Source organism: Phodopus roborovskii, unplaced genomic scaffold (genome assembly GCF_943737965.1).
Source record: "Phodopus roborovskii unplaced genomic scaffold, PHOROB, whole genome shotgun sequence".
Lineage (NCBI taxonomy): Eukaryota > Metazoa > Chordata > Mammalia > Rodentia > Cricetidae > Phodopus > Phodopus roborovskii.
In genome coordinates this window covers 31,218,216-31,239,871 of record NW_026126416.1, presented here as the reverse complement: position 1 = coordinate 31,239,871, position 21,656 = coordinate 31,218,216, and the positions used below count along the sequence as shown (strand labels likewise).

At 45.0% G+C, this 21,656-nt stretch overlaps 1 protein-coding gene across 1 annotated transcript in view; it reads right to left on the bottom strand.

Annotated features, from left to right (window-relative positions):
- The window catches only part of Spg11 (SPG11 vesicle trafficking associated, spatacsin), a 65,667-nt gene that overhangs the window by 23,016 nt on the left and 20,995 nt on the right, over window positions 1-21,656 (bottom strand). Inside the window, exons 10-21 of the mRNA XM_051183548.1 lie at window positions 20,434-20,609; window positions 18,436-18,612; window positions 17,508-17,579; window positions 16,584-16,711; window positions 16,289-16,464; window positions 15,404-15,614; window positions 11,695-11,898; window positions 10,639-10,745; window positions 8,584-8,729; window positions 7,038-7,199; window positions 5,218-5,284; window positions 4,239-4,404 (exon numbers count right to left, since the gene is read on the bottom strand). Coding sequence (XP_051039505.1) covers window positions 4,239-4,404; window positions 5,218-5,284; window positions 7,038-7,199; window positions 8,584-8,729; window positions 10,639-10,745; window positions 11,695-11,898; window positions 15,404-15,614; window positions 16,289-16,464; window positions 16,584-16,711; window positions 17,508-17,579; window positions 18,436-18,612; window positions 20,434-20,609 — 1,792 coding nt within the window. The remainder of the gene's footprint in view (window positions 1-4,238; window positions 4,405-5,217; window positions 5,285-7,037; window positions 7,200-8,583; window positions 8,730-10,638; window positions 10,746-11,694; window positions 11,899-15,403; window positions 15,615-16,288; window positions 16,465-16,583; window positions 16,712-17,507; window positions 17,580-18,435; window positions 18,613-20,433; window positions 20,610-21,656) is intronic.

Here is a 21,656-nt window from a genome sequence, read left to right as displayed (position 1 = left end):
CCATAGGCACCTGTAACACTAGCTCCAGGGGACCTGACAATCTCTTCTGGATTCCCCCATGCACATGTACAACCCCTCCTTCCACTAGGCACACAATGAAAGTAAAACACGATCTTAAAACAAAAAAGCTATCCTCTGATTTCTATGGGTATCTTGGTGTGCGTGTGAGTGCATCACACACACACACACACACACACACACACACACACACAGACACCACAGCACATACAGAGACACAATTTTTAAAAACCAGGTGGTAGTGGCACATGCCTTTAATCCCAGCACTGGGGAAGCAGAGGCGGGCAGATCTCTGAGTTTGAGGCCACCTTGGTCTCTAGAGTGAGTTCCAAGATAGCCAAGACTACACAGAGGAAACCTGTCTCACCCACCCTAAAAAAACAAACAAACAAAAAAAAGAAACAAAACAAAAACAAACACCTGCTTCTCACCAGGACAAGGAGATGAAATTGCATTAGTGATAGGTAGAGAGCTTTATATTCACTCTCTTGCTCCCTCCCTTCCTTTTTGTTCATTTGGGTTCCAGGGAACCTTCTTCATTTTGGGCACTACAACCCTATTTCCTTAGATTAAAATTTTTTTTTTTTTTTAAATTGGGAAATTTTGTTTTGTTTTGAAACAGGGTTTCTCTGTATAGCCCTGGTTTTCCTGGAACTTGCTCTGTAGACCAGGCTGGCCTAGAACTCAGAGACTTGCTTGCCTCTGCCTCCTGAGTGTTGGGATTAAAAGTGTGTGCCAACATGGCCCGACATAATTGGGGAAATTTTAATAAGCATGAAATGCACGCACTACAGGCAATAGAAATACCAAAGCTGTGGAACTTCCTTTTTTCTTAAGTTAGTGATTTTCTTTCACTGGGGAGATATGGAGAGCCAGGTGTCGATGGGACCAGCCCGTCCAGATTTAGGTGACACTGATAACTACTCCGCTGTCCCATTTCATCTCTGCGTAAGGGAAGACTGTGCTACTTATATCTGAGTTCCAGCACAGTTTTCTAAGATGATCCACAGCACGCAGGTTCCTCTCTACTTTCTGCTTTACTGTACCTGCTGAAAGTAGTTTACATTCCTAATTCCTTGAAAAGTGATTCTGCAGCGGGTCTTATTTCTTCTCTACTGTTAAGTGGGTTATTGGTAAGAATGATAGTTTTGTGTTTGGTTCCTAACTGATAAAAAGCATTCTTGTGCAATTCGTAAAGAAACAGCTGCAGGAAAAGATTAAGAACAGCAGCTCTTGTCTGAGTCGCACAAACACTCAAGGCTGGCCACAGCCACAACTGTTTTGCAGAAACGGTCTACTGGGGCCAGCACGAGGTGTGCTGCAGCAGCTGGCTGGGCCAATTTAGAGTTCAAAGTTCTTTTTGCCACTGTGGACACCAAGGTCCACATCCCAGGTAAATCAAGTTCCAAAGACAGAAATTAGGACAAAGACTCCTCCAGACAACAAGGCACAGTTGCTATGCTTCCATGACTGGTGTAGAAGAAAAAGATCTCAGAAGCAGGAAAACTACGCCCATCCTTGCAAAGACGTCACTGACAAAAAGGATCATGGGAAGACATCAGTAACGCAGCACATCTGTCACACGGTCACATGAAACACCTGCCCTGCCACACTCACTGAGTTTAAATGACAATACACTCCAAGACTTCCAGTTTCACTGATCAAACTGGATTTAGCCAGTCCACAGCATGTTGCTCTAGAGCAGTGGTTCTCTGCCTTCCGAATACTAAGACCTTTAATACAGTTCCTCATATGATCCCCGACCATAAAATTATTTTAGTTGCTACTTCATAACTATAATTTTGCTACTGTTATGAATTCTAATGTAAATATTTTTAGAGACAGAGGTTTGCCAAAAGGGTCACCACACACAGGTCGAGAACCACTGCTCTAAGGAGAAACAAAATACCCTGGTCCTACTGAGGTATCGCCACTCGTAATGCTACCATCTGTGACTTGATGGGTCTAGCAGCATTACTGGTTTGTGTGAGATGTGGCCACCATCAATGCCTGACTCTCTACGAAGGGACCTGTTTCCAAAGCTCTTTTCATGGAATGGCTAGGTGTGACTAGAATACAGGCCTCAGTCAGCTGGTTATCTGCCTGGGGGATAGGCCAGATGCTGTGGCTGAAGTATGTCTGGGGCGGGGGCACATTAACCCTTTTTCAGTACTGACAGCCAGCACAGCATTTGCTGCAGTGTCCTCCACAACCCCCTTATCACAGGCCTGCCTAGCTCAGTCTCGGATGCTGGGAGACAGCTGTGCTTACGCTATCAAAGCCTGGCACTACAAACAGGTTAGCAAAGAGACGCCAGGTACAGCAATGGCTGTGGTACCAGAAGCACCAGGTCAGCTTCTTTGGTCACTTAGGTAGAGGGTGGAGAAGCATAAATGAACCAGTGTGAGTGTGGATGTCAGAGGACCATTGTAGTAGTCAGCCCTCTGCTGCCACCGTGTAGATCCTAGGAATCAAACGCAGGTTGTTAGGCTTGGTGGCAAGCTCCTTCACCTGCTGAGCTGTATTGCTGGCCCTAGATTTAAATTAAAGCACCTATTCACACTCCACAGCACTGTAGCTTCCCCCTTCACCCAGGAGACATGAAGACCTTTTGAAACCATTGCACTTGTAATCGGGGTCAAGTCTGGCTATCAACACGAGCTACCTAGAAAACCAATGCTTATTTATTTTGAAATTTACTTTTATTTTATATGTATGGGTGTTTGTCTTACTGTTATGCCTGTGCAACATGTGTGTTCAGTGCCCATGGAAGCCAGAAAAGAGCATCAGATCCCCTGGAACTGGAGTCACAGTCTGTTGTTAGCTGCCCATGTAGGTGCTTGGAATTGAACCCAGGTCCTCTGGAAGAGCAGGCAGTTCTCTTAACCACTGAGCCATCTCTTAAGCTCCAAGGTTAACATCTGAAGGTGCATTTTAGAGGATTCAGATGTACATTTATACACACAGAAAGTTTTCTAGCAAGATACACAAGACATTGTCAACCCTGTAATATGAAGAATTAGAGATCAGACTCCTGCCTTGTACTCACACCTTTCTGAACTACTAAACTATTTTACAATGAAAACTACTACTAAAACAAAGATTTTTGTTGTTGTTGTTGTTTGCTTTGGTTTTTCAAGACAGGGTTTCTCTGTGTAACAGCCCTGGCTGTCCTGGAACTCACTTTGTAGACGAGGCTGGCCTCAAACTCACAGAGATACTCCTGCTGAAGGCTGGGATTAAAGGTGTGTGTCACCTCTGCCTGGCTAAAACAAAGTTTTAATTACAGAACAACAGCAACAACAACAAAACCCTATTTCACTCTTAATTACATGAAACAGTTCTCCCAATTCTGTATGAAGTGGGTTACAAAGGACAGACTGTGAATACAAAATGAACCTTTGTATGGGATTCCTCTGCTGCAGCTGTTAGTGCCTGAGCTGCTGTCACAGGACTTTAAAACATGCTTTTTGAGAGTTATTGCTCAGTCCTCATCAGGGAAGCGTCTCTTTGCAGTAGATGGCAGTTACCACAGAGACTACCAACTCATCCACTTGCAGAGAATAAAGGACTTCAGAGTACCCAGCCCCTAACTGGGACACCTAGGTCCCATCCATTTCCTCAAGGTTCAGGGATCTATGTGGGAAGGGAACCGGAAGATTGTAGGAGCCAGAGGCCGTGGATGATGACTTTAAGAAAACAGTGCTCTCCAGATAGCGGGCGGGAACACACGTGAACGCTGAGTGTGACAGTGTGCACAGACCACAGAAGCCCAGGCCGGACACAATCCCAGCTTGGAGCAGAGGGGTGGTGCCAAGCCGCGCTCCTAGCTGAGGACGGCTGCCACTCGATTGCTGCCAGGAGAGGGGGAGTCCGGTTCAGTCAGTGGAGTGACACCTGGTAAACGGGCCAAACTCCAAGGCAGGCCTCAGGCTCAGTTGTAGTCGCCCCACACAAAGTGGGGTCAAGGAGAGATGGGGAGACAAAGGGGACACATAGAACATGAAGCTGGGAAAGTAGGGGGTGGGGACACCTGGGAGACACTGGAGTAAGGAGATGAAGATGATCAAAATGCATCATATAAAATTCGCAAACATTTAAACAAAACAAAGGCAAACAATCACAGCATTGTTAATGATCAGTTTCACTACTTTTAAAAATGCACCAATAAGATACACACATACTTTTTTAAGAGCAGAAATTAAGCTCTCAACACTTACAGTTGTTTGGGAGTCTTACTCTTGATTAACTCCTGGACCAGAAAAGTACCAAAGGCAAATGATGGGCGTCCATGATGTAAATAATACGCATAATTCAGACGTTCCACTACAGCGTATTTACTCACCAGGTCAGGGCTGGAAAAATGTGGGAGTTGGCTGGCTGTATCTGGGAAGGAAGCAAAACATTATCAACCTTTGCCACATCACCAGCACTGCATGCTTGGGATGCCAGTTTCTCCATGGAAAACCGGCTGCTGCAATCATTCTGCACACTGTACAAGGCATATATGACATTTTCAATTTATAAAACAGATACATTACAAAATTCCTTTTTGGTTTTTGAGGCAGGGTTTCTCTGTAGCCCTGGCTGTCTTGGAACTCAGCTGGTACAGTGCTTGCCTCACATGCATAAAGCCCTGGACTTGATCCCCAGAACCATCTAAGTCAGATGTGAAAGCTCAAGTATCCCAGCACTAGGGAGGGAGAGGCAGGAGGATCAGATATCCAAGGTCAAGCTGAACTACACAGCAAGTTCAAGACCAGCCTGGGCTATCTGTGACCCTGTCTCAAAAACACATCAACCAACCAAACCCAAAACACCCTGCCTTCTTTCTTACAACACACGAGAGGGACACGATTATCAACCTTATTTTTAAGAGAAACTGTGCTCAAGGTCAGACAGCCATTACAAGATGAAGCCATAATTTATTGACTGTCAACACCAACACTCAAACAGGGGATTCTGAAAAGAGCTGCAGAGAGGCACATATCTGCTCTGTAACATGAAGTCCTATAAACTCAACACACTGACTTTCAACTTACATGTTCTCAATTAGTTTCCAGGAATGTGTCTTCCATTGAGAAGTACTTTTACTTTTATAATAGAAAGCACTGGAAAAGAGGGATTAACTTTATGTATAAAAACTTCTATTCTCAATAGGACCTAAATGCTTCCAAAGCAAGAAATCCCATGACTTACCTCCTATTGCTAGTGTGTTGGCAGACTGCCAGCCAAACAATCTGCTAGGATCAAAGGGCGGCAAAGACTGAAAAAGAGTAAAAGCCAATCAGACTCAAAAGTTTATCGACCCTAAAACAGATAAACAAAATGATAGAAAGACCTTAGAAGGAGTCACTTCATAGGGCTCTGGTAGAATGCTTGCCAGCACATATGGGGCCCTAACCTCGATCCCCAGAAGGGAACAGTTAAATGCTATCTCTGTGAACATAAATTGTTTGAACACAGCCGCTCCCCATACCATACCACTCCCACCCCTCACCTCCCGCCACCAGAAGAGAACATGAGTCAACTGCTAAGGAGCATCACTCAAGCTCGGTCTCTGATCTTTACACACATGGACACACATGTGCACCTGCACACACATGGAGAGCTCCATGGACATAAAAGTGCACATATACAAAGAGCTCCCAGGCACCAGGCATAGTGGTATGTGTCCACAGTCCCAGCATTCAGGAGGCCGAGGCAAGAGGTTCACTTGAGCACAGGAGTTAGAGATCAGCCTGGGCAACACAGTAAGACATTGCTTTAAAATAGATAAATAAACAGCCAGGTGTGGTGCATGCCTGTAAGACCCGCACTTGGGCTGTAGAAGAGAGAGGCTCAGTAGTTGAAGGCCATCCTAGATTGCACAGTGAGTTTGAGGGCCACATGAGGCCCTGTCTCAAAAATCAAAACAAAATACAATGATGTAAGCCAAGAAGAAAAGGGAACAAGGAAAAACTTGAAATGGTTTGTGTGTGAAGTTGATGCAAATGTTTCAGAAGCAAGGATCTCTGTACGCCTTTGATCCCAGCACTTAGACACTGAGACAGGAGGATCATTACATTGAGCCAAATCTGGACAGAGTGCATGTCACTGAATCACTTGGTTTACAGCAATGCTACACGCAGTGCTGCTCGGCATGGCACAGACTCCTGCAGCAGATGTGAAGGCAGAGTGAGGCTGTCTCCGCCAGGAAACTCTTTTAAGAATTCCTGTGTATGAAACTTTTGCCTGCATGTATGTGTTTACAGCATGTGTGTGTCTAGTACATGTGGAGGACAGAAGGGAGTGTCAGATTCCCAGAATCAGAGTTACAGATGGCTGTGAGCCACCATGTGGGTGCTGGGAATCAAACCCAGGTCCTCTGAAGAGCATCCAGTGCTTTTAACCACCAAGCATCTCCCTAGCTCCATTCTTTGGAAAATTCTTTATAGAAAATTGACCTTGAGGGTATACTAAGAGGCATGATAGACTTGCACTCGGCTCTAGCACAGGCTGTTAATCTCATGTATTCCAAAAACAAACAGTCCTGGCATATCTGTGAACCAATTAGTCTACTCCCAAAGTTCTTCACATTAGAGTAGGGCAGATTTCCTATCTCTAAAGAACAACACAACTGGGGCTGGAGATACGGCTCAGAGGTTAAGGGCACTACCTGCTCTTCCAGAGGTTCTGAGTTCAATTCCAAGCAACCATGTGGTGGTTAAAAAAAAAGAACAACATAACTTACACTGGGTTGAAGATACTATGAACATGTATGTAATATATGAACATATATGTAATGAAGAAAGCCTGTTGAACTGAGCCGTGGGCAAAAGATGCTTCTAGTGTAGATCCTATATAGGCCTGAGAGGGTCTGCAAGTCCCTTTGATTTAGAAGCAAAACTGCAGGTTTCCAAGCCATTCTTCTGGGTGCAGGTTCATAGCGCCATCCTTCTTTGCCACGTTCTTATCCTGAGTATTGGAAGGAGGTAGGGCTTTCTGTTTTCCTGGCAGAGACCTGGCTGATACTGTACCTGAATGAGGTGGTAGAGTGTAATATCAGAGGGCAGAATACTAGGAGCAGTGCACTGCGGGAAGAGGGCAGCTTTGAGCTTTGGGTAAGGCGTCAACGCCATCTTCAATAGCTGGGGGTCCACTTTCTTCAAACAGTTCTCACTTTCTTCATTCTGAATGACCTATGCAAGATGACACATTACAGATGGGGAGTGGTGCTTAGATAGTACATATTTAAGATTTAAAAACTAGTCACTAGCCAGGCGTTGGTGGTGCATGCTTTTCATCCCAGCACTCGGAAGGCAGAGGCAGGTGGATCTCTGTGAGTTTGAGGCCAGCCTGGTCTACAGAGTGAGTTCCAGGACAGGCGCCAAAGCAATACAGAGAGATCCTGTCTCAACACTCCCCCACATAAAAAGCAACCCCCAAAATACCTAGTCACTATAGAAGAAGGCTCCTAGTGAAATGATCCTAGAACCTAATGGCTGTATGACACTGGACTAGATGTTTAACATTAAGCCTCTATTTCCTGCAAGATTAGGAAGAGAGCTAGACTGTTGTTCTCAAACCATATGTTGTTTGAAAAAAAAAAAGCCATCTCTGCCATAATGTTTATAATATTTATATTTAATTATTCATTAATTCTTAAAAAAATCCAACAACTATTACTGCTGGGCATGATGGTGGTGCCTGTATATAGTCCAGCATTTGGAAGGCTGAGGCAGGAAAATCACTAAGAATTCAAGACTAGCCTGGGTTATACAGGGAATTACAGGCCAACTTGAACTAGAGAGTAAACTTGCCTTAAAAAAACAAATAAAACAGCTGGGCAATGATGGAACATGCCTTTAACCCCAGCAATTGGGAGGCTGAGGCCTGGGCTACACAGTGAGTGTCAGGACAGCCAGAGCTACATAATGAGACCCTGTCTCAAAAAAACCAAATAGAAAAGCAAACAAATAAAAGAATACCATCAAAGCAGATGATTCCTCAGTCCTTTCTCGACTATAGTTTAACTGGGGGCTAAAAGCAGGCTCAAGTCGCTTAGCCATCTGAGTATAATACAGCAATCTAAGGGTAATCACCACCAGGAAGATACTGCTGAGGACAAGATATATAGCAGTATTCTCCTTCCAACCAGTCACACTCTGTATTCAAGAAGCAGGAGCATATCCATGTGTGGTCCCTCAACAGAACTTATAGGGGAAGCTAAGAATTATGCTTTAAAATAAACTTTCTATAAGGGTAATCAGCAAAGACATGTCACAAACTACAGATCTAAAATATATTTACTTGTAGAAGTAACCCAACCCTGATTCTATCCTGGAGCTATAGAAAACACACCAAGGGACAAAGAATCTCTGTCCATGCATGAATTCCATTTCAGTTCGGGACAGGAACTGTAAATTCACCTGTTTCACGCTCACTCATCTAACAGAATACTTGGAGGCAGTCATGCTTTAGATCATGCTTTAGCACCAGTTAAGGTTTAGACAATCCTGGTTCTCTGTACCGAGTTTAAAATCAACCCTACTTCATCACAATAATTTTGAGGGTCACCTGTACCTGGCTGACACCCCCAGGAGCGTACATGGTAGTAGCAAGGGCCAGGAGGGTGTGTCCTTCCAACAGCATACTGCTTACACTGGCCTGATTGGTGGGAATCAAAATCTGAGCATTTGCAAGGCTAGCCTGGAAGATCAGTTTGGGATCTGAAAATAAAAGGGATAATCACTAAATTAAGAGATATAATTCTGAGAAAGATATTTTTAACCCTGTCTACAGTAAGAACAACTTCCTAAGTTTAAAAGCATTGAAAAGACATGGGGGGGGGTCAAACTCAAAAGGTTCATCTTCATAAAAATAAAGACTTCAAAGACATAAAATGTAAAGGGAAAAAAGAGTCAAGAGACGAATCCGACAAGTGACATTCTATAGGAATAATGTCCTATGGCAATGAAATAGAATTGCTATCCCTCCCCCACAGCTCCCTAGCATCAGGGAGCCTTCATTAGATGCCTCAAGTCAACTGTATCAGAGTGATTTATTTATTTATTTTAAAATCCAGTGTTACTGTTTGCTGGTCATTATGAATAGGTTGTGTAACCGGGCAAAGGTACAACCTCAGTGAACAGCAATGTGACCTGATGGTAAAAGCCTTCCAGTGAACAGCTTTCCACTTAGCAATTTTATATGCAGAAACCTGTATGTACTAAAGAGTTTGTCTGAAACAAAAGCAACAATTCTAAGTTAAGATATAGTCAAGAAAAAAAAGATATAGTTGAGACAATTATTTATAATTGGAAAAAAACGTAAAACTGAGCTCACTGTCAAAAATGAGGGCCTATTAACCAAGGTGAAATCTTATGCCAAGATTAATGATCACTGTCTCTAAGGGTGTAGGGGAACTCTCATTACACAAAGGCAGTTACAAAACACAGATGTTTCCTGCACTTCTGCAGGAGCCATGGATACCTGCCGGACAAAGTAAGAGTAGTCACGGCAAGAAAGCAGAAAGAAACTGGAAGGAGACATGGCAATATTACCAGTGGCCACCTGTAGGTAGTCATCCTCCCATTAAGAAAGCAGAAAGAAACTGGAAGGAGACATGGCAATATTACCAGTGGCCACCTGTAGGTAGTCATCCTCCCATTAAGCCCACACTGGGTCTGTACAGGTGTCACCTTGTGGAGAGTTTAGGTGGCTTCCTTTGTTTGTTGTTTATTTGAGATAGGGTCTCACTATACAGCCTTAGGGCTTGGAACTCATTATGTAGACCAAGCTGGTCTTGAACCCACAGAGATCTGCCAGCTTCTGCTTCCCATGTGCAAGGATGAAAAGGTATGTACCTGTAACCCAACAAAACTGGCACTATATGAAAAGACTAGTTGTTAACATTGCTTAATGTATAGTTGCTTGCCCTGTACCTTTCTCCAGAATTTGGGAAGAACACTACTAACCTGGAATGCTTGGGGGTAAAGGGGCTTTTCTGTGTGGTCATCAGCAAACGAACTGGTTAATTTTTTCCGCAGCTCCCTCCCATGGACACAACAATCCCACACATTCATGAGTTTGTTGTTGTTGTTGTTGTTGTTTTTCCCTTCCATTTTGGAGTTCCAGATTGAAAGATTTATAAGTTCCTAGAACCCACCTAAAGGTGGGAGGAGAGACCTGACTCTACAGAGTTGTTTTCTGACCTCCAAGTATGCGCTTGGGGCATATGTACTTAGCACAGGAGAGGCTCTAGCACAGCAAAAGAATAGAAGAGAGGGAGAAAAGGAGGGAGGGGAGGAGGGGCATGATTCCTAGCAGGTGTCTGGAAGGCAGACCAATTCTTCGGGAGAAAGGGGTGTCAATCTACTGAGGCAGGGACTGAGCCTGTGACAGACAGGTGGTTGAGCAGACCACAAGGCAGAGTGAAGGGACTCTAACTACATAAGCTGCCAGCTCCAACTGTGACTGGGTTAGTTTTCTATTTCATTAGTAAAGTATGAGCCTGGATTACGTCAGATATTTGAATACAGCCAAAGAATTAACTTAGAGTTTCCAAGTTAACGGCCATTCAATAGACTCACAGTTTACCTAAGAGAAAGTTTACGTATTTAATACTGAACATAATACCTGTTAAGTTACTGGAAACTTGCCGACACTGAACCAAAAATTCAAGCCAAGGGTGAGCTTCATGTAGTTCTTTCTTTTCCAAAAAAGGACAATTTCCAGGACTAAGTCTATATTTAAAGACAAACAGACACCTTTGAGGTTATCACATGGGACATAAGTTTCCCAAGCATGTTTTTTCAGGTGACAGCTAGCATCAGAAAAGCAATTTTGGTGCAGGATCTAAGGCAGCATGCATTGCAGGCCAGCCTGGGCTACACAGCAAAATCCTGCTTCAAAAAAAATTAGCTGTAGTTGTAGCTCAGAAGCAGAGCACTTGCCTGGCATGCACAACAGCTTGGGCTAGGTTCCAGCAATGCCAAAAAAGAATATAACTCTAGCACCAGTAATGCCAGTGCTCAGCAGGCTAAGGCAGGAGAATTGCTGTAAGTTCAAGTCCATCCTGAACTACAGAGTAAGACAAACACCTCCCCTTCATGCGCATGCACACACAGAGATATAATAACAACACACAAAAGCATGTAGATGGGCCTGAGGAAGTGGCTCAGTGGTCAAAGCCCCCTTTGCATACAAGCATGCGTGAGGACCAACCAATATAAATGCAGCCTCAAATAATGGAGACAGGAGATCCCCAGAGCAAGCTAGCTAGCCACACTAGCCATATTGATAATCACTGCTTTGACTGAGACAGTGTCTGCTGTGCAATAATGAGAACTTGAACTCAGATCCCCAGTGCCCACACATAAAATCTAAGTGACTCAGCAGTCTGAAATAAAATCCATGCCTCAGCTCTAGAGAGGTGGAGTAGACACAGGGGAATTGCCTGGAGCCCATTGGCCAGTTGTCTAGCCCACCAGCGAGTTTGAGGTCTAAATGAGCATTTGTACCTGAAAAAGTAGGTGGACAGTGGCTGAGGACCTCACTCAATATCAACATCTGGCCTCCACGTGTCCCCACATGTGCACCCACCTGTCCACACATGCACACACATTCAGACACATTTAATATATCAAAGACTACATCTAATGCTGCTGATACTGACTATGAAGCAGTACTCACTTGTAATAGTCAAGATAGACATAGAGCAGATGCTGTAGGCCGTGCTCTAGACAGTAGAGGATGAAGTGGGAGTGAAAATCCCATCCTCCTGAGGATCTGTAGCTTTGCACGGGGAGGGTGTCTTGCATTACGCCCCCAATCCTGCTGAGTCTCAGGAGGAAAAGTTCATAATCTTCTAGTTCAGATGTGAGAAAAACCCCACTCCTGAGGGGCAGAATTAAGAGATGAGAAGTTAAAAAAAAAAAAAAAATGTGAGGTTCAAGTTAACACAATTCCACAAAAATTGCTAAGAAGCCACAGCAGTTAAACACACCAACTATTAAACAACGATAGAAATCTGTACTTAAATATTACTTTTTTATAAATTTACCACTAAACACCTCAAAACTGCCATACAAAAAGATCATGAAAAACACACACAGAGTTAAAAGAAATGCCATATCATGGCCAGAGAGATGGCTTGGTGGTTAGAACAGACCACTCTTCCAGTGGACCTAAGTTCAATTCCCAGCACCCACACAGCCAGCTCACAAACACCTGTTAACTCCAGTTCCAGAGGATCTGACGCCCTCTTCTGACCTCCATGGGCACCTGCATGCCTGTGGTACACAGATACACAGGCAAACAGAACACTCATGTACATGAAATAAAAATAAATTAATATTTTAAAGATTATAGACATTTTGGTAATAGAAATACCATATAACTGGCACTCTGATTATAGACAATTGAGTTTTGGGAGCTACTTGATGGGAGATGTCATTCTGTAAATATGTTTCTCATACTGGTTAATGAATAAAGCACTGTTGGCCAATAGGAAAACAAGATAGGGACTAGGAGACAAGGAGGAGAGAGGAAGTAGTAAGGAGGGGTCAGCATGTAGAGACTGGAGAGAACAGGGGACTGGGCCCACTCTTCAGTAAGATGAGACCACATGGAAATACTTAGATTAATAGAAATGGGTTAATACTTAAGACAGAGCTAGCTGATAAGAAACAAGTAACTGGCCAACAGCATTATATCTACTACAGAGTCTCTGTGTGTTAATTGGGGCTGGCGCTGTGGTGGGTTCAGGCCAGCAGGAAAAACCTTACTCCTTACCACTTCGTGCCCTACAGCAACCCCTATTTGCCTGACTTTGTGGTGATTAATTCTTAACTTCTATTCAGTTTTATAACTATAACCACCCTCAATAATACGTGGTTTGATTTTTATCTACTTTGAACTTTAAAAAAAAAATGAAGCACTGAGAATGTAGATTATGCTCTACCCTAATTCTTTTTTATAATTTTCTTTTTTTTTTATTCTGTGTCTTTCACATCATGCCTCCTGATCCTACTCATCCCCTCCCCCTCAATAAAATCATATAAAATTTAAGAGAAAAAAGGAAAAAAAGAAAGTAAGAAGGGGAAAGTCTCGTCATGGAAGCTGCAGCGTGGCACAGTGAGTCATGCAGTAAACCCTTTATCCATACATTTGTACATGCAGGCGTTCAACCCAGAGAGTCATGGTCTGCTTGGAGGCCCTGGCCTCTGCTACACTATCCACACTGCCCTCACTGGGGCTCTTCCTGGATATCCCATTGCTCCTCGTGGTGCAGAGATTTTGCAGCTCTGAATCCACAGCCCCCCAACCCCCAACCCCGTGCTCCAGCAGATCACAGATGCGGCGGATGTTGGAGTGGGCCAACATAACTCTGGTTCTGGACCCGAGTGCTTGTGGGGGTGGTCAGCCTGCCAGCTCTCCGTCTTCGCCACCACGGTGAGCTCTCCGGCACTTCCCTGGCTAGTTCACCACTTGCAGTGGTGAGCAAGGGGCAGGGCCTGTTCTCAGGCTTTCATATCTTCAGGGCTGGTTCTTCCATACATACACCTTTCAGGGCCAGCTCTACTGCATTGCCCAGGTAAGAAGGGGCAGGGACAGCTCTCCCGCTTTTATGACCTCAGGGCTAAGTCTTGCACTTGCTTGAGGCACTGAAGGTGGGCTGTGGGAGCATGTGGGCATCTCTCCCCAGTCCATGTAGTCACATGACAGATGAATAATGGGGGGAGGGTGCAGCTCTCATGCTTGAAACATCAGGACTGGCTCACTCACCTCTGCCAACAGGGTCAGCTCTACTGTGCTGCCCAGGGGGCGTGCAGGGTCCACTCTCCTGAGAGCAGCAGCTGGTAAGAGGGAGGTCAGCTCCCTCATCTGTCACAGGCAGTGAGGGGAGAGGGCTAAGGGGGATCTCTCCCCCACCCACACCACTACATGACAGATGAGTAGTGGGGACAGATCTCCCATGCCCACAACTTCAGGGCTGGCTGGTCCATAGCTTAGGATGGTATGATTCCCCCTTTAATACAATTACATGATAAATATTGTGATCTCCCTTCCTTCCTTCCTTCCTTCCTTCCTTCCTTCCTTCCTTCCTTCCTTCCTTCCTTCCTTTTCAAGATACGGTCTCTCCACATAGCCCTGGCTATCTTGGAACTCAGTATGTAGACCAGGCTCAAACTCAGAGATCTGCCTGCCTTCTCTGCCTCCAGAGTAGAACTGAAGATGTGCTACCATGCTCAGTATTAATTTTTCAATTCACATTAAATCAGATAAATTAGGGCTTTTGTTTTGTTTTGATTTGTTTTTTGAGACAGGGTTTCTCTGTATTGCTTTGAAGCTGTCCTGGAACTAGCACTGTAGACCAGGCTGATCTCGAATCCACAGAGATCCGCCTGCCTCTGCCTCCCGAGTGCTGGGATCAAAGGCATGCATCACCAACGCCCGGCTAAATTAAATTAGTTTTTTTTTTTTTAAACAACCAAATGCTAAGGCAATATTTTAATCATCTACATTCTACTATAAAAGCAGATGTCAAAGTACCCCTCTCTATAAGCTAGAGGCTTAGGCAACTCTCTTCATTTCCCTGGATCTGCCTCTGCATCTACACGCTGTGAGAACAGAGAGCATAAGGACCTCCCCAGCAAACACAAATGGAACGTAACATGTGTGAAACAGTGGAAGAAACATGCTGATGTGCACACCTAACTTCCCTCATAGGAAGTCAGACTACGTTGAACCACAAGAAACCTGACAGTCAACTACCGCTGAGCCACACAAACGGCAAATTCACATGGTTAGATCTAATAGAATTATCTTTACAAATGAGCTAACCTTGCCACTCTGCTCTGTATCTTATTCCCACAGTCCTCTGCAGGTCAAGGCTATAGAGCAGATGTGTTCACTTGGTGTCCAAGAAGAGTGGACACAGTTACAGGGTACCTCATCTTGGGGCATCTACGTCTTGCCTCCTGCCACTTGCTCCTTAACTTCTAATGACAACTGTACATCAGTGAACATTACATAGCAAGTTCCAGTCCAGTCTGGGCTACCTCACAAGATCCTGTCTCACAACAAACAAAACAAGAGAAGGCACAAAATGCTGTGGGGAGAAGCTCCATCTAGAATTTGAGAATCTCTTCACCATGACATTAAAACAATCCTCTTTAAATGGTGTATTATGAAGCAACACTGCACTGAATTTGTGGTCATTTAAGGGGAAAAACCTCGTGTGTGCAATCGTGCATCTGTGAGCACACACACTGACACAGCACAGGGTCTGTGGGCGCATGGAAGCACACTTCCCCTCACCATTATTATTATTATTATTAATTATTTTTAATTTTTCTTTTATCCTCCCCACTGCACTTTAATCTCATGGTTACAGTACCTGGCCAGCTTGTCTAAAATCTTATTCCTCATGTAACTGTTGCAGCAAGTATTCTGATCAATGACATCAACACTCAGAGGGGGCCACTTGTTCTGCTGAGGTGACCCAGTTTCCTGGGTCTGAAATTCTTCAATCCACAAGCTAACGCTTGACCAGTCGTGGCGAGCTGTGAGGTATTTCCAGAGGGCGTCCGGGGAATGTGCTTTGTATTCTATATGAGGAACAAGACGCCTTTTAAAATAGCAGTGATCTATAGTTACTGACTTGTAACTCCATACAGAACAGTCACTGGCTACATGTGTCCACATCATGTGTGGTTTACTCAGGCTCCCTGATTCTTTTTGCTTTCTTCGTTCATTTTATAATCAACCCCATAGATAGGGGGAGAGTGAAGGGTTCCTCACCACAGAGTTAGAATGAAACTGAATGGCACTGAAGCTGTTGACTACCTTCTCCTCTGAAACATAAACTCTTAATTCAGCTACATTAACTCAGGCTACACAGTAAAGCATGAATTTGATGCTATGACTTATCATTCCTCACCCAGTTAGCTCTGCTCCAGAGCCTGGTGTGATTCTAATCCCCAATTTTACATGAGAAACTCAGAAACTGGATGGAAAAGCAGCATCACTCTGCAGCTGCAATGATAACTTTTGGCTTTGACAATATCCATTCATCGAACTTCATGACCTTTTCTCACTACCACATTGGAAATCGATTACAAAAACCTCATAAGCAAGACGTCTTAATTCAATGAGTTTTAAAGGAAGTGAACCTCCCCTGCTAACAGGAATTCTAAAGTAGACACCCCCAAAGATTTAAACATTAATGACTAACATACCCCCCCATTTAATATGCTCACATTTCAGGCACCTCTGTACTTGCCTTCTGGACTTATCCTGGGGAGAAGGATGCATTGTTGTGTTTGCGGATCCCACCAGTGAGCCCAATTCAGTGCAATTCTATAGTCCTGTTCATTAAACTCATCTTTCTTATCACGCTTGAGGAATGTGTCCAAAATAGATTTGTGCTTGAAATAGTCCTGTTCTTTTATCCAATATCTAAAAACAGTGAGGAATGGATGTTTAGCTCCATGTAAGAAAAGTATGTTCATAATCACTACAGATGAAGTGCTACCCAGTCTCCCTCCATTAGCGCCTATGGGGACTAATGAGCTTACCTGGGAAAGGACTGCACCTGTACATTTTCTTGGAAATGTCCCGAATAAAACTTTTCAACTTGATGAACAAAGTCTACAGTTCTTCTTTCTTTTTCAGAAAAACATTCCTTTTCTTTTAAAACTTCAACCTTAGATAAAAAGCAATTAGAGTAATGACCACACAAAAATCAAGAACATTTGCAAAACAAAAGCCATGAGATTAAATGCCATTTAATAACTGTATGGGGGGTGTGGCGAATGTGGCTGGAAGAATGTTTGTTTAGGGTGCCTCAGGCCCTGGGTTTGATCCACAGCACCACAAAGAAAGAGTGGAGGAGGGAGAGGGAGGGAGAAGGAAAGGGAGGAAAGGAGAGAGAAAGCAGGGAGGGGAGGAGAGGAAATTGTATTCTAGACTAAAATTTTTTATTCCGTTATCTATTTTGTATGTGCATGTGCATGCGTGTGGCATAGCAGCTATGTGTGGAAGTCAGAGGACAACTTGCAGGAGTTGGGAGTTGGGTTCTCTCCCTCTACCATGTGGGTCCCAGGGATGGAACTCAGGCAGTCAGGCTTGCCAGGAGGAGGTTTTATCTGCAGAATCACCTTGCCAACCCTCTAAACTGCTGTTTTTAAGTTAATATACATCCATATACATTTTCCTTTACCATAATGTCAAATGCCAAATACTCATAATCATTAACTAAAAAGGATTAGGATTAGCATGCTTATATATTTCTGAGATACTAACATTATTCATTTTAAAGTTAAAATTTTTTTCATCAATGTGGTCTAATAAAAATGTAATCCACAGCCAGCCATGCCTATAATCCTAGCATGTAGAAAGCTGAGGCATAAGGATTAGGAGTTGGAAGCTATCTTGGACTACATACCAAGAGCCTGTCTCAAAATAAAAGATGGAAGCTACACAGTCACACCTTTACCTACCAAAAAGTCCCGTATATTTTTATCAGTTGTATAGAAGCATATCTTGAGCAACTCATCTTCCACATTGAAGCCCTAAAATAAACGGAATTTTAAAAGCTTACATTTGTAATGAACCCATTTGAACATAAACATGTTAGATGCAGAAATGCTCTCCTGTAGACATGTATCCTGCTAGAACAGCACATTGTGTCTGCTCTTGGGAATGTACCTTCTACATCAGTTATAAGTATCAATTGCTTGTCCCCAACACCCTTAGTTGGAGCAAAGGCAACACACAGAGCAATTTAAGTTAATACCGGGCAACTGAGGACTGAGAAAGTGTACTGTAAACTTCTATGGTGGCTTACTTGTAACCAAAGGCTGACAGAAACAACAAACAACACACATGCACCTTCAGGAGTTTCCCTGGGCAAGACTCCAGCTGAGGACCAGACCTGCTTCATCTAGGATTTCCTTCTCAAATGAAGCAAAACCAGGGAACATAAAGCCCTAAGCCAGTGCATAACCTACTAGAAAGTTCAAATGGAGATGTAAGGGCTCACATGAAGGCTATAGATTGTTCTCCAGCAAAACTGAGGCCCTATGCATGACAGGTGTGAAGTTTTCTACGAAAAACATTGTCTCAGATGGTAAGATAGTACAAGCACTTGAGAGGCTGTGATAGGAGGAAAGACAAGGCTAGCCTGGGCTACACAGTGAGATCATGTCTAAGAACAAACAAAAACAAGGGATGGTGGCTCATGCTCATAATCCCAAAATGCTGAAGCCGAGGCAGGAGGATCACGAATAAGTCTGAGGCCAGTCTGAGCTGTAAAGTGAGTTCTGGTTGTCCTGGCTCACAAAAAAAAAAAAAAAAAAAAAAAAAAAGGATGGTGTGAAGAGGTGAAGTCTTTTATACATCAGAGACGAGCAGACCATTACCACTCACCATATTCCTTAAGAGCGTGGAGGCTTCCTCTACATTGTTCTTTTTCAAACTGTCAAACACTAAATCCAGGCCTATTCTGACCAGCTCCTCAAGTCGTTGAGCAGGATGATTAGTAATTCTGAAGAAAGTCTGTGCCTCTGGTATTTTGTTATTTAAAATGGCATCAGCGATAACTTCCTAGGAAAAGAAACAAAATGTAAAGTTCCTCGTCGTTTTCTTATTATGATTAGCAATGCAGTATGTGCACATGCATTAGACACCTACTAAGGGGTTTTTGACTGAAAATCTACTTCTTGGCAAGGTGTGGGGGATGCGAACTGACTGAAGCAGGTTCTTCACAGTCTAGGACCCCACAATGTGGGAGACAAAAGAAAGCACCAGTTATAGCGTTCACTGATAGGGGCTGTGATACCTGCACACAAGGAAGGCATCTAAATAAGAACAGTGACCAAAAAGGGGGTCAGCTGCCCAGGAGCATGTGACTTCTTAGTAAAGATGACTGATCAGAAGGCAGGTATTCTAAAAGGAGGGACACTGGGTGTAGAAACGCAAAATGAGATACGTTTTATCCTGAAATGTGTGTGCGTGAAGCCGCTGAAAAGACTTTAACAGCAGGAGACCACACTTGTCATCAGACACCTACCTACATCTGGAAGCCACATGGAATGGACTGAAAGTAATTGAAAGTCAAGATAATGGGGCATGGGTAGGTAACTGCAAAAGAGACCTAAATTAAAGATCTGAACCCCGAGAGAATAGAATGGAGGCTTTCTGAGACAGGGGTCTCTGTAGAGCCCTGGCTGTCCTGGAACTCGCTCTGTAGATCAGGCTGGCCTTGAACTCAGAGATCTACTTGTCACTCTTACCAGAGGCCTTAACAGCACCATAAATTACATTATCCATGTGCAAAACTGTGTGAGCACATGCACACATAGGGTTCTGGAGACCACAGCTTACATCACAGTTAACTGTAGTCCCCGTCAACACCCCGTCCCCGTACACACACACAGAGTTAAAGATCAGTGATTCTGAGAAAGAAGAATGAAAGTGTTGACAGTGCTCTAGAACACACTAAAGGGAGGAACACAAGAAGAGAGACCTGCAAAGCAGACAGAAAGAAGGCAGACAAAAATCAGCAAGGACAGTGAGTTTCTGGGTAGAGAAGGGGGAAGAGCAGTCACCCAGCACTCTCTGCCCTCTGCCCTCCAGCAGCAGTCCTGAGGACACAGGCAAAGCTCTGCTTATCCGTTCACTCTGCTGCTATCAGCATCCACACTGAGCCATCGGCTCTGCCCCTCCAACCGGCACTCAGTGTAGAGGGATGGACTCTCCCAGCACCGCCCCCCCCCCCCCCCGCCCCAGTCAACAGACAGCAGCACGTTTTTTAACAACTACTACTGTGAAAAGAGAAGCAGACAGATGCATAGACGGAAGGTTTAAATGGCAAAAGCGTTCATTAGAATTTGTAATAAGTAGGACTCAAGTGGCTTTGTGGTAATGAAGTCACAGGACATCCCCTAAGATCTAACTGACAGAAGTAATTTCATTTATCCAGAAGTCAAAACATGCATGGGGCCAAAGTGCCCTGGAGAGGATGGCGGTACAGGTCTATAACCCAGCACTTAGGAAGCTGAGCGAGGAGGATCATGAATTTGTGCCTAGTTACAAAATGAGCTCAAGGAAAGCCTGGGGTAGTGAGACCCTGTCTCCGAAATAAATAAAAAATAAAACAAAGTTCCGGGTTCAGCAGGACTGCTGGGGGCTGCCATCTGAGATGGGTTTAGGGCTGAGCCGGTGGCTGACATAGCATTCAGAGGGCACCTGACTATGCACTGTATTAAGTTAGCAGGACCTAGAGATAGATTTGAAATCATGCCCAGAGAACCCACATCAGTAAAAGCAAAGTCTCCAAGGGTACAGACTCTAAATTCCTGTCTTCTGGTGTTTCCTTAAACTATCTGAATCTGGCAAAGGGATATGAGGAGTACTCCTATTTACCTCAAAATTGAGTTTCTCCCAAATTTTGCCTTCCTTTACTGTGAGGACATCTTTGTTTACGTCATATTCATCAGTGGCATCTGCTGGCTTCCAAGGAAACTTTATCATGAAAGTTCGAAGTTCATTGATGTAGCTGGTCAAAATGTCCACTCCTTTCTGTAGATGCTCATCTATCTCTGTGAAAAACATCAATTTTCCAATTTGCATGTGCATGTATGTGAGTGAGAGTACATGAGTATGAGTGTGTGTTTGTATGTGCATGAGTGTTCATGTGTAAACAGGCACAACAAAAATGGAGGGAAAGCATACTCCACATATCTTGTTGAAAGGAAGTCTGGAAATTGTCAAATTTCAAAACAAGTATTTCAAACAATAAACCTGAGGTGTTTTCTCTTTCTCCAAGGAGCTGCGTTCAGCACAGTCCTCCTTCATTCTACACAAAGATTATCCTTAGATCTTCCCGACAGTGCTCCTAGTGTCAAACCATGCCCTCACTCTGCCCCCTCACCGCCATGTCCCCCTCACCATGGTGTCCCCCTCACCGCCGTGTCCCCTCACCGCCGTGTCCCCCTCACCGCCGTGTCCCCCTCACCGCCGTGCCCCCCTCACCGCCGTGTCCCCCTCACCACCGTGCCCCCCTCACCATGGTGTCCCCCTCACCGCCGTGCCCCCCTCACCGCCGTGCCCCCCTCACCACCGTGCCCCCCTCACCATGGTGTCCCCCTCACCGCCGTGCCCCCCTTCACCGCGGTGTCCCCCTCACCGCCGTGCCCCCCTCACCGCGGTGTCCCCCTCACCGCCGTGTCCCCCCTCACCGCCGTGCCCCCCTCACCATGGTGTCCCCCTCACCATGGTGTCCCCCTCACCCGCCGTGCCCCCCCTTCACCGCCGTGCCCCCCTTCACCGCCGTGCCCCCCTCACCGCGGTGTCCCCCTTCACTGCCGTGTCCCCCTCACCGCCGTGCCCCCCTCACCGCGGTGTCCCCCTCTGCCGTGGCCCCCCCCCACTGTGGTGTCCCCCCCTCACCGCCGTGCCCCCCTCACCGCCGTGCCCCCCCTCACCGCCGTGTCCCCCCTCACCGCCGTGCCCCCCCTTCACCGCCGTGCCCCCCCTCACCGCGGTGTCCCCCTCACCATGGTGCCCCCCTCACCGCGGTGTCCCCCTCACCGCTGTGCCCCCCTTCACCGCCGTGCCCCCCTCACCGCCGTGCCCCCCTCACCATG